Consider the following 11,742-nt stretch of genomic DNA (forward strand, 5'->3'; position numbering starts at 1 on the left):
AGGGTGTGGATCTGCAGTGAGATCTGCACCCTGAGCTCCTGGTGGGCAGTGGGATTCAGCAGCTGAGCTGCTGCGTGATGCTTTCTGCAGGAGGGGACATGCCAGGTGTCCCTCCAGAGGGGCCAGCTGGCCTTGAACCTGCTGGGAAGTGAAATCACCACTAACAGTGCCTATGCAGATGGCAGGGCCCACTACGTGGCCTTCTACAGCGATGCCCGTGGGTACGTGTCCTGCTGTGGGTGCCATGGGGCTGGGGTGCCCACAGCCAGAGGGTCCTGCTGAGCCCCTGCTGCCCCCCCAGACTCAGGCTGTACGTGGATGACGAGCTGCAGGACAGCAGGACGGGCCCTGGGCGCAGCCGGCGGCAGCGGCGCCAGGAGCAGCGTCGGCTCTTCCACCTCGGGGGCTCCCCGGAGCCAGGGGCCCTCAGCAACATCAGCGGCTGCATCGGGAACGTCTTTGTCAAGAGGTGAGTGACACCGTGCCCCTTCCACACAGCAGGGCTCAGCCCCTCCCACCTCCCAGCTGCTGTGACAGGGACCTTCTCTCTCCCCATGAGCAGGATGTCAGAGCCACAGATGGTGGTGGACCTGCAGCAGAACGTGGAGAGCATCAATGTCACCATGAGCTGTCCCATGGGTGAGCAGTCGCAGCAACTCAGAGTCACTCCGAAGAAGGACAGGCGGAAACCCAAGGTACCAGCTGCTGCCACAACTCCCCACATCCTCCTCCTCATCCTCCTCAGGTGCTCAGCTCTGCTGGCAGGGCAGGATGCTCCCCTCACTCCATTCCCTGGTGCACATTGTGTAGGTGCCGGGCAAGCCAGCGCCCAAGGGCCGCCGCCACAACCAGGACGGGCTGTGCCAGCTGCACCCTCAGCCCCGCACAGCCAGGGGCTCCTCCCGCTTCGGGGGGACCCCGAGCAGCCGCTGGGAGTTTGATGAGATCCCAGCCTCCTTTGGGTGGAGGTGAGCCTGGCCCCGTGCCCACCCCCTGCAATCCTGGCCCTGGCGTCGTGGCCTGGAAGCGCATGAGCCATGCAGCTGCAGGAGAGCCGGTGCTCCCATCGCTCCCTGTCCCTGCAGGTCCCATTTCTCCCTGGAGGTGAAGCTGAACTCCTCCAGTGGGCTGCTGTTCTACGTGGCGGGCGAGCGGGGCTCCTCCATGGCTCTCTTTGTGTCCAACGGGCGCTTTGTTTTCCTGCTGGAGCTCGGCGGGCGCCGGCTGCGCATCCGCAGCAGGGACAAGTACCGCGACCGCCGGTGGCACACGGTGAGCGGGGCACGGGCTCAGCAGCACCTCCCTGAACCACGTCAGTGTCCCTGCAGGGGCCGGCCCTGCTCTGGGTGCTGCTTCTCAATTGCACACGGGACGCTGCAGTCCCAGGGGAGCAAAGGGGACAGCGAAATCACAGCTGGGGCTGAACCTCTGAGCCGGGGCCTCCCTTTGCTGGGGCTCCTCCCAACCCAGTCCTGGCACTGACCTTTGCTCTTTGCAGGTTTTCTTCAGCAGAGACCAGAGCCGGGCCCAGCTGGTCATTGATGGGCTGCGAGCCCAGGGTGCTGCAGTGGCCATCACAGGGCTCTTTGTGGCCCAGAGCCCCTTGTATATGGGGGGGCTTCCAGCTGGAAAAGCCAAGGCTCACATACCGGTAAGGGCTTGCTGGCCCCATGGCATCACCCTGTCTCAGCCTGTTCCCAGCCCCATGGCATCACCTGGTGCCTCCCAGTTTTTGCCCTGCTGTTCTCAGTGGCCTCTCTCCACAGGCTGCATCAGCCTCCAGCTTTGATGGCTGCCTGAGGAACCCCCAGCTGGACAGGAGGCCCCTGGGTCCCCCCTCACGCACTTTTGGGGTGACGCCGTGCTATGAGGGCGTGCTGGAGAGCGGCGTCTTCTTCACCATGGATGGTGGCTCCATCACCTTAGGTACCCCGCTGTGGGCTGGGACTAGGAGGGTCACATTCCATGGGAATGTCCTGGGTCCTCTCCTCACCAATGGCATTTCTGTTTCAGCTGATGCAGTGGTGACTGAGCAGGACTTGGAGGTGACACTGGAGGTGCGTCCCCGCAGTGCCTCTGGCCTCATCTTCCACATCGGCACAAGGAGGAGCCACCATCTCCTGCTGTACATGGAGGACACCAAGGTACTGGGAGGAGGCTTCCCCACAGGTTCCAGAGGGGGTGGGTGTCTGCTGCCTGTCGCTCTCAGCTCTCCAGCTCTGATGGGTTTCTCTCACCCCAGGTCACTGTGAGAGCAGGCGTTGGGGCTGATGAGTTCTCAGCGTCGGTGACGAGCTCAGCTCTCTGTGACGGGCAGTGGCACACCATTGCAGGTGAGGTGACAGCTCCCCTGCTTCCGTGGCTCTGCTCAACCCACATCTCCTAGGGGAACTCAGGACAAGCCCAGGCTTGGCAATTTAAACCCTGTCCCCCTGCTGTATGCACTTAATTTGGGAGTCTGTATCTGCCATGAGGTCAATTCCCTAATTAACAAGAACTCCTGCCTGATCTTACCACTGTCAGCTCTGGTAGTCAGGCAAGGCAGGTTGTTTTTCTACTTCATGGAGCTGCTGGCGAGGCCAAGGATGTGCCACAGGACTTGATCCATCCTGGACTGTGTCCATCTTGAAGTGAAAGCCCAATTTGCTTTGATGTCGAGTGTGTCCAAAGGGCTCCAAGCCCATAGCTGGGAGTGGGGATTGCAGAATTCATACCTGTACAGGAAACTCAGCCTTTAATGTAGCTGCCATGCAGCAAGTGCTGTTTTTTATCAAGCCCTTTTTGGGGTGGGGGCACAGCTGCAGCCCCATCTCAGCACAGCTCTATTTCAAACCTTCATCTTGTTCAGCCAGCGCTGGGTGAGGTTTTGGGGGCGATTGTCCCAACTCTGGGCATTTCCCAGAGCTAGGCCAGGCCCTTTGACCCTCAGTAGTTTTGCACTTGCTGCAGCACTGGTCTAGGCTGGAGAGCAGAGGTGGGCTTGCTCCTTGGGTAAGGAAGCAGCACTGACCGTTGTTTTCTTTTGAAGTTACCAAATGGAAAAACGTAATCCAGGTGGATGTGGACGCAGAAGGCAACCACACAGTGGGGCCCAGCCAGCCCCCTGCACCCAGCACAAGGGCAACCTTCTCCCTGGGAGGGCTGCCAGGTGAGTCAGGAAAGATGAGCTCCAGGATGAAATACCCCAAGGACAATGGAGATACTATTCTTGGTGTGAGGGAGGGGTTAAGCCTTTGCCAGACTAATGCCTGCTTTTCCTTGTGTTTTTTGCAGAGACAGACAAGGCCAGCACAGGGCTGCTGTTACCTCCCCTCCCTCACTACGTGGGCTGTGTCAGGAACCTGCAGATCAACCAGAGGCACGTGGACCTGCCTCGAGCTGGGACTGCGCGGGGCTCTGTCAGCCTGAAGGGCTGCCCTGTGCTCTGAGTGCCACATCAGGGACAGCCCGAGGGACAGAACGCTGCTGCAGCCCCAGTGTCACCACCAGAGCACTGCCCGTGCTCGGACACACTTATCTCCAGTGACTGCAGGCACAGGTCTGGGCCAAACCAGAGGGGCCACAAATCCCAGGGGAAGGAGGGCAGGGGAGGAGGGGGCACTCTGGGGATGTTTCACAAATAGAACCAAAAAGTTGGAGTGGGATGTGGTGACAGGTGAGTCCTCCTGGGTGTCAGGGATCTGCAGCAGGGCTCGTGCTGGGAGCGTGGGCTGGAGCTCAGAGCAGCCCTGCAGCTCGTCCTCAATCCTGTTCCCTTCACCCCACACGTACCAGGCACACAGATTTAGTTCACCCAACACTTGAGGCTGTTAATAAATGTCACAGACTGTCTGCTGATAAAGGCTGCAGGCGGTTTCTGGTTTATAATAAATGCAATTAGGACAAACTGGATTAATTCTGTCGGTTTTGGGGTTTTATAAGCAAGGGCACATTTAACCTCCCCCCAAGGGCAGTCTCAGCTCACCTGCTACTGCTACAGAGTTCTGCAAGGGGGAACTTGGACAAAATTCTGTTCACAGAATTAGCATCTTCTTATCAGAATAATTTATAAGAATCAAAAAAAGAACAGAATAGGCTGGGAGAACTGCTGAGGTGAAGCAGAAAGGCACAACCACCACTGGCTCTGCACTTGCATTCAGCACTGGTAGTACACTGACAAAAGTCCTGTTGCGTGAAGCAAGAAACCACTGCTTTAAAGGGAAGAAATAGAAAGGTTACCTCCACACCTGGCCCTCACCCTCCCTGGCTCCTGCTCAGCCTCCCTCAGCCCTGCTGTAGTGCAGTCTCCACTTGAAGCAGCTTTTTCCTCCCAAGACACCCAGTTCACTGTGCACTTACACGTCATATATATATTTGTGTGTGTATATATATCTCTGGCCACTTGGGGACAAAATCTTGCTTCTGAAATGGACTTGTAACTTATATCATTATATTGTGGGGGTTTTTTTATGAGGGGTAAATATTGTAAAATGGGTTTTTAACATGTCCATCTTAAATGTAATTATGACCTGTTTTTAAAGTTGTAGTATTAAAGATGGTCTTTGTAAATCACTGGTAAATACTTTGGAGTCAAATAAAATTTTATGTTACTCTCTTTCACTTTACCTGGGGAAGAGTAAGTATCAGGCTGATGAGCTGAAAAAGGGATAATCAGCACTGCAGGGATACTGGACAGATTGGAAGGAACAGTATGGCAGATAAGGAAAATTGCTTTATTTTTAGATTTATATAAGCATAATATGAAGTTAGTAATCCTACTGCAGTTGCTTAAGTTAGTATCTAGGAGTATCTGTAAGGAAGAGCAAATAACTTAATCTAAACTCATATCTTCCTCTTCATCTTTCTTGTCCTTAGAGTCTCCTTCCTTTTGGTCTGACTTGACACTGTTCTGCATGGCTTTGGCAAAGGCTTCTACATCTAGAAGTTAAACACACGAGTTATTGCATTTCCTGGCTGAAGCTCATTGTCCACACAAGGTTAAAGCTTCATTACTTAGAAAGCAAACAGTTGCTTCAGTATGAATTAGCAGGGAGGAAAATTTTGAACAATGGTAACACACATGCAGATCTCTCTGACACAGCATTTCATGCACTTTAATTGTGCATGGGCATCCTGAGACCAGAATTCTTGCTGTAATGGGAGAGATGCCAAAAGCTCATTAGGGAAAAGGGATTGCCTCACTGCCAGAGCTGGCCCTGACTGTGATCACTGATTTCATGTGAATCACTAAAGGCTCCCACAAGAAAGGCATTCCTGAACAAGGTGACTGTGACATCTCCAGAGTCTTTTGCATCTCTAGCAAGGAAACAACACCAATACATCTCTGCACATAACACCTCCCTCTGTGTGCTGGAACACCTGTCCCACCCACCTTTTCCTTGTAAACATCAGTGCAAGAGTCACCTTGCAGACTCACAACTCTCAGAGGGGGAGAGTCAGAGAGAAGCTGATCCTTACACCCCACATTCAGTGGTCATGTGCAGTGCCAACACCCCCAACAACCCCTCTCTCCTGCTCCCACCAGCACCAGCACTCACCGCCTTTATTTGCTGCATCTACTGCCTCTGCAGGTAGCCCAAACTGGCTCATGAGTGGGCCCAGCTGTCCTGAAGCTAAGGCAGCACTGAACATGCTCAAAGCCTGTGGATTGGAGTCAACACCATCAAAATAAAGTTTGCATCAGTATCCTGCAGCAGTAACCCCAGGAGGAGAGTAGTCCTGTCAGGGCAGGGCTTGGGAACAGATACGCAATAAAATAATCACCAATTACATGTGATTATTTTATTGCATATAAAATATGCAATAAACCTCCTCACTTCCTTTTGCACAGAAGTTTCTACAGTTTAATCTAAACCATTTAAGCTCCTGAAATACTGCAAATGGACAAATTTCAATCAATTGGTGTAAATTACTAGTTCAGACTGGTCTGTAAGACACCAACTTTTATCACACACAGTGTCCTGCAATTAAGGACTGGTGTTTCAAGGGATGTAGTGTAGTAACCACGAGCATCTCCTCCCTTCAGTCTGAAATTAAGGAGCCATTTGGTGAAAGGGAATAATGAATTCCCTACTACTCCTGTCATCTGCCAGAGCACATTTATAGTAAAGAGAAAGGTAAAGCCCAATTCCAAAAGAAAAAGTAAAAACCGTGCCCCTCTGCCCTTGAGTGACTGCAGGAAGAACTAATGCTCCATTAAACCATGTCCCTCCTCCTTTCCACTTCTACTGAGCAACTTCCCACTGTGAACAGTGCCAGGAACCTGGAAAAAGCAGGGCAAGGTGAATCAGGATGATGGGGAAGGGGGAAGAAGTGCACTTCCCCCCAGAGCCAGCATCTACCTGCTGGAACTGAGGAGACGTCAGGGTGTTCTGGATCTCTTCAGCAGTCTGCGGCAGGGATTCCCCTGAGGGAAGGTAAGGCATCAATCGCTCCTGGACTTCAGCGTTGGCCAGGATGGGAGCCATGATCTCGGGAGTCAGAACAGCTGCCAGGTCCACTAGGAGAAAACAAAGGGTTGGCCATTAGGCTACATCCAAAATCCTGTGTTTTTGTCATGTAAATCAAATTATCTAGTCAGGGTCTGAGTATAAAAATTACCACTACACTACCACCATCTTTTTTCCTGAGACTAAGTCTCCTGAAGCAGTCAAAACCAGCATTGAAATAAATAAAAAAAAAGCCACCAAAAAACAGGAACAAAAAAATTAAGAGACCTTTCAAACCAATGTGGAACAGGACAGGACAGTAAAACAGCTCCAAAGGACTCCTGGATCCAGCAGCTGCTTGGTCAGAGCACTGTTACCTTGCTGTCCTCCTGCTCCAGATGGCACATTCATAGTAGCTAAAATGTTCTGAAGGTCACTCAATTGAATGGGCTGGGTTGGGCTTGTGGCTGAGCTGGTTCCATTACCCGAGCTGGGGACGGGGCTGGGGCTGGTCACCGAGGCGGCCGCGGGCACGGACGGGGCCGGCGTTACACGGGTGGAAGAAGTGGTGGAAGATGGAGTCACTGCAGCTGACTGGCTGCGAGAGCTGGCCAAGAGAATCAGGGTCATTAATTCCCTGCAGAAACCTCTTCTGTTCTGAAAAGCTTCTTTTCAAACCCTTACAGTATGAAAAACTCCTACCTCATTTTAGAGAGGTAATAAGCAGCCTTGATTCCCACCACATTCCCCATATAATAAGCCATGATTCCTCCCACAGCAGTGGCAAGTTCCCATTGCAACAGCCCAGGGCAGACAAGGCCTCCTACCTTGATGATGAGCTGCTGGTTGGAGGTCCCCCACTCCCGAGCAGACTGGCCAGCCCAGGTCCTGTCAGTGCACCCAGCCCACCTTCCATGAATATGAAAGAAGAATGGGTTTAGACATTTATTTCTTCAGGTTTTCTGCACCTCTCTTCTCTGGAGAGGATGCTCTTGTACCTGAAAGGTTTTATTTGCTAAAATAGAGGAGGGGGTGAAAGAGCCCAACCCACCCTCCTATCCCCTTCTGCAAATTAACAGAATCTTCTTTTCTGATCTTGCATCCCCATTAGAGAGCTGAACATCTCAGAAATGACTCAGTTTCTAGGTGTACACAAGGATGAAGTTACTCCAGTTTGTGCTGTACGTATACATCATTGTAACACAGCCCTCTCCTTATCTGCCACACCAAAAACCCAACTTTTCTATGAACTTCAAAACCAAGGCCCTCAGCAGAAGATCTCAGAGGCATCTTTGAGCCACCACCACTCTCTCCTCAAAGACCTGGGGTTTGCAGCTCCAAACCTAATGCAGAGATGCAGCAACCGAACCAGCCAAGCTCTTAAACACGTCACAGGCAAAGGAAGGACAGCTCCACACACCAAGCGCTCACAGGGGAGCAGCCAGCAGGAAACCAACACCCTTATGCCAAAGAAAGCAGAACCAGCCTCCTCCATCACTTCCCAGCTACCAAGGACTTATGGCAGGGTCAAGAACCTCAGCTGGGAAAAGGCCTGGCTGCTGCCCCCCCTGGAGTTGCCAGGGACTTGTCAACTCCTTTGAGCCACATCAGCCAAACACTCCATTTCCCATAGCAGCTCCTTGCACCACACCTGGTTACACACACAGCACCTGCACTTCTCACCCACCTTTGGGAGCACCTGGCATCAGAGGACAGAACAGCAGCACTCAGTGAGCAAACCCAACTACAGCTACAGATCCTGCAGGTCAGAGTGAGCCTGCCAGTCCCTCCTTGTACAGGTACAACCACATGGAACCAACACCTCCTCTCACTTATCCCACAGCTCCCCTGCAGCAGGCATGGCAGGTGGAGCTCACCACACACTGCTCTGCTCCATTTCACAGTAAAAGTGACCCAAGAGAAGAGAGCTCCTTTGGAGCTCTGCAAAGCCCCAAGCGATGCAAACCAGCTGTGACAAAGACAATTCCCAGGGGAAATGATCCCCAGGGATGGATTCACCACAACCACTGTCTGCAGCAGCAAGCAGATGGTTCTCTTTCTGTTACATGTCAATCTGACTTATGGCTGAATGTAAAGGCAAGGAAAGAATTGCTGAGGAAAAGTGTGGAAAAAAGGAAGACAGTCTCAGGATTATGTGAAGCTTCAAGAGGAAGATCTTTCCCAAACACATCCTAAAAGGCCAGATTTTTCCAACACCACCATGAGATTTGCCTCTGAACATCCCACCAATATGCATCTGAAGCTAAAAAGACATCAGCCAGCTCCACAAAAATGGATTCCTGAGCTTAAGCACAGAACCTTGGTCACTGCTGTGTTCCTTCGCCTATTTACACTCGAGGCCCAGACCTGTCAGAAAATGCTCCTGGAGCATGGATGGCATTGAGAACAGACCACAGCCCCTTCTGGAACCAGTGATTCCAGCTCTCCCCAGGGCTGCCCAGGAGAGACAGCCCTGCCCTGAGCCTTGTCCCCCTGACTGGGGAGTGCTGTGGGGTGGGACCACTCCGACCTTCCTCTTGAACTCTTTCTACTTTGCACACAAATATTCACTGAATCAGAGAATATTCCATAAGCAATTCCACAGCTTGGTAACCAGCACATTCACCAGGAGCAAATCACTGGCTTTCAGCCCCTGCTCCAGTGAATATTTGGGAAGAAAAAGTGGAATAGAAAAAAACAAGGGGAAAAAAAAAGCAGAAGATTCAGTGCAGCAAGGAGCAGAACCACAGTTCCTTGCAGATCAAGCCCTGAGATGAGTGCTGTGTAGAATCTGGTACCCTTTTTCTGTCCCTGAGCTCATCTCTGAGGCAGGGCCTTGCCTACTCACATGAAAGAAGTGCTATTGAGATCAATAGCACTGCTTGAGAACATTGTCAGGTAAGATTTAACCTGGCAGGAGAAAATACCATTTTGGCATAAAGATATTAAAGCATTTTACCAAGTCCTCCTAAGCCCGTTGGTCCGATCAGCTGCATGAGCTGGTTATGGCTCATGTTTCCAAGAAGGCTTTGCAAGCCACCCTCACCTAAAAACAAAAACATTCTGAAACACAACATATTCACATGGTTTTTTCACAGCACTCCGGCTCAAACAGCAGGAGATTAATTGGCATCACATTCTGTACGGAAAAACAGTTTCAAGTGTTTACTGATTCATGATCTTCATAAAAGATAAATGTAACTTGGTTTCACAAAGAGGTAAGACTCCAGAGAATCTACTGGAAACAAAGAGATTTCTCCTGGCAGTCTTAACTTCCAGCCTACACCTATTTAACAGCACAGTTTATTCTGCTAAAAGCACATTTACGCTTCTGGTATTAACATTGTCCCCAGCTCACCCTCCACAGCCATCAGGGATTTCTTCCTAGGGAACTCTAGGGGCTTAGTCTAGACATAAATTTAAAAAGAAAAAAAAAGCCTCTGACATGAAGGAGCAGAGAATGGACTGTACCTCCCAGTGCTGAGAGCTCGTGGCCTCCGCTGGCATTGCCACCCAGTGCCCCTGGCATGGGGGGGTTGTTGAGATACTCATTCACCTTACGGCAGTGCTCCTCATCCTTGTCTGTCTTGGGCTCCTGCAAGAGAATTGCTCTTGGTGTGAGTCATGCTGGGGGGATTTTGAACCAAGACCTTTGTCTTTGGCTTCCCACCAACCTGCATCCAGAAGAAGAGTCGTTTGGATCCTGCCTTGAACTTCAATACATACACACGGCCTGTGGTGCACTGTGGGACTCTCTTGAACTCACAGTCGTCAGGAAAAATAATCAAATCCTGGAAAGTGTGTCAGAAGAAACAAATGTTTGAGAAAATACATCAATATTATTTCTTTTCGCCTCCCAAATCCCTCTGCCCTCCTCCACAAACTTTCTTCCATCAGCTCCTCAGAGCAGAGAGCATGTGGAAGTGCAGGTCTGTCAGTGACATTCTCACCCTAATTTGTCCTGGAGGAACTCTTCCTGCAGTGCCAGCAGATGAGAACATGACATAACACCTCAGCACTGAAACACCAGCTCATACTCACATCCTCCACATTGCCTGAAGTCCTGTCCTTCCAGCAGAAGTGAATGAGGGAATCATCAGTCTGCTGGATGTAAACGAGGCCTTTTCTCTTGTCTGGAGTTACGGTGCTGCCTTTCAGGGACATCTTCCCTGCCCGAAATTCCACCAGGTATTTGCTTGAGGAACCACGAGAGCCTGGCACCAGGCTTGGAAATAATGCACCTGAAGACATCCTGGAAAGAGGGAGCAGCAGGTGTGATAAAAAACCTCCCCATATCCTTTCTTTCCAGTATCAAATTTCAACCTTTACCAGGTGGCTTCACAAAAGCAATCTGTTCTACAGAATTCCAGGGTGATTCAACTGAGCTAAAGCAGAACCTTGGATGCAGAGAGGAGGCTCTACACAGCCCTCCACTAATAAAGGACAGCCTGTGTGTTGAGGCACTCGAAAATGAAGCCACCGTGCCCCGGCGCTTCCTTCTTCAGTTCGAGCCATGTTTCAAAGCAGAAAGCGCTGTTGTACCTTCAGACTGCGGCTCCAGACCCCGCAGAGCGCCGCAGGCTGCCCCGTGCTCCACCGGCCCTCACGGTGACCGCGGCCCCCTCCCGCACTGACCGAGCCGCGGGCCTGGCGGCGCTGCCGGGCCCGGCCGGCCCCGCGGGGCTGTGCGGCTGTTCCGGGGCGGCGCTGCGCTCCCAGCCCGGCCGGCCCCGGCCCCGCCGCCGGGCAAACACTCCGAGCCCAGCCGGGACGGAAAGGGGGGGCTCGCGGTCCGGTCCGGCCCGGCGCGGCCACCCCCCACCCGCCCAGAGGCCGCGATCTTCTGCCGGGCCCCCCGATGCCGCCGTGCCGCCTTCCCCGCGGCTTCCCCCGGCAGGAGACCCCCAGCCCGGGCTCCGCTGGGCGCGCGGTCCCGGGGGTGCCCGGCGGGTCCCGAGCGGTACCTTCAGCCTTCAGCCTCCTCCTCCTCCGCCGCCGCCTCAGCTCTTCCTGCCCCGCGCGCCGGAACCCCGCCCCGCGCGGGGCGCGCGCCGCCGCGGCTCCGCGCTATTGGCTGGCGCGGCTGTCAATCAAGGGGGGCGGGGCCAGGCGCCCCTGCTGTGTCACGGAACATGGCGGCGCTCCCCCCTCACTCCCCCCAGGCCCTCATGACTCCCCCGGCCCCATCCCCTCCCTCAGCCCAGCGCGTCTCCAACAGCACCTCTATTCCTGGGAATGGTTACAAAAATAAATCCTTCCACGAAAGGCACGCAGGGCTCATGGCCAAAGCCAGGGTTGCCTCACAGTATTTCAG

The 11,742-nt window shown here is 52.9% G+C and overlaps 2 protein-coding genes across 5 annotated transcripts in view; one reads left to right on the top strand and one right to left on the bottom strand.

The window, feature by feature from the left end:
• Positions 1 to 4,563, top strand: part of LAMA5 (laminin subunit alpha 5) — an 87,362-nt gene extending 82,799 nt beyond the window's left edge. Inside the window, exons 70-80 of the mRNA XM_058814954.1 lie at positions 91 to 221; positions 302 to 469; positions 563 to 695; positions 811 to 968; positions 1,086 to 1,272; positions 1,499 to 1,651; positions 1,767 to 1,926; positions 2,014 to 2,144; positions 2,243 to 2,333; positions 3,029 to 3,148; positions 3,274 to 4,563. Of these exons, the coding sequence (XP_058670937.1) occupies positions 91 to 221; positions 302 to 469; positions 563 to 695; positions 811 to 968; positions 1,086 to 1,272; positions 1,499 to 1,651; positions 1,767 to 1,926; positions 2,014 to 2,144; positions 2,243 to 2,333; positions 3,029 to 3,148; positions 3,274 to 3,428 (1,587 nt within the window). The 3' untranslated portion in view covers positions 3,429 to 4,563. The remainder of the gene's footprint in view (positions 1 to 90; positions 222 to 301; positions 470 to 562; positions 696 to 810; positions 969 to 1,085; positions 1,273 to 1,498; positions 1,652 to 1,766; positions 1,927 to 2,013; positions 2,145 to 2,242; positions 2,334 to 3,028; positions 3,149 to 3,273) is intronic.
• ADRM1 (ADRM1 26S proteasome ubiquitin receptor) lies at positions 4,522 to 11,444 on the bottom strand. 4 transcript variants are annotated; one of them, XM_058814953.1, is made up of 10 exons: positions 11,393 to 11,444; positions 10,470 to 10,680; positions 10,103 to 10,219; positions 9,900 to 10,023; positions 9,388 to 9,474; positions 7,256 to 7,337; positions 6,914 to 7,035; positions 6,342 to 6,499; positions 5,538 to 5,640; positions 4,522 to 4,917 (listed from the first exon to the last, which is right to left on the bottom strand). In XM_058814953.1, exons 2-10 carry the CDS (start codon positions 10,677 to 10,679, stop codon positions 4,811 to 4,813), a joined length of 1,110 nt encoding a protein of 369 aa, XP_058670936.1. In that variant the 5' UTR covers position 10,680; positions 11,393 to 11,444; the 3' UTR covers positions 4,522 to 4,810. The 4 variants fall into 4 exon arrangements, with proteins under 4 accessions (XP_058670936.1, XP_058670935.1, XP_058670932.1 ...); XM_058814949.1 differs by having other exon boundaries at positions 4,527 to 4,917; positions 6,806 to 7,035; XM_058814950.1 differs by lacking the exon at positions 11,393 to 11,444 and adding an exon at positions 10,971 to 11,212 and having other exon boundaries at positions 4,527 to 4,917; positions 6,806 to 7,035.
• Positions 11,445 to 11,742: the final 298 nt, after the last annotated feature.

This window comes from Ammospiza caudacuta, chromosome 15 (genome assembly GCF_027887145.1).
Source record: "Ammospiza caudacuta isolate bAmmCau1 chromosome 15, bAmmCau1.pri, whole genome shotgun sequence".
NCBI lineage: Eukaryota > Metazoa > Chordata > Aves > Passeriformes > Passerellidae > Ammospiza > Ammospiza caudacuta.

Bases quoted from the DNA above. Each gene is read 5' to 3' on its own strand.
- ADRM1 (XM_058814949.1), bottom strand. From the start codon at position 10,679: ATGTCTTCAGGTGCATTATTTCCAAGCCTGGTGCCAGGCTCTCGTGGT. The intron at 6,500-6,805 runs GTAACAGTGCTC...GTTTTCTCCTAG, and splicing joins TGGAGCAGGAGGACAGCAAG to TGGACCTGGCAGCTGTTCTG. The intron at 4,918-5,537 runs GTGAGTGCTGGT...TTTAACTTCTAG, and splicing joins AGATGCAGCAAATAAAGGCG to ATGTAGAAGCCTTTGCCAAA.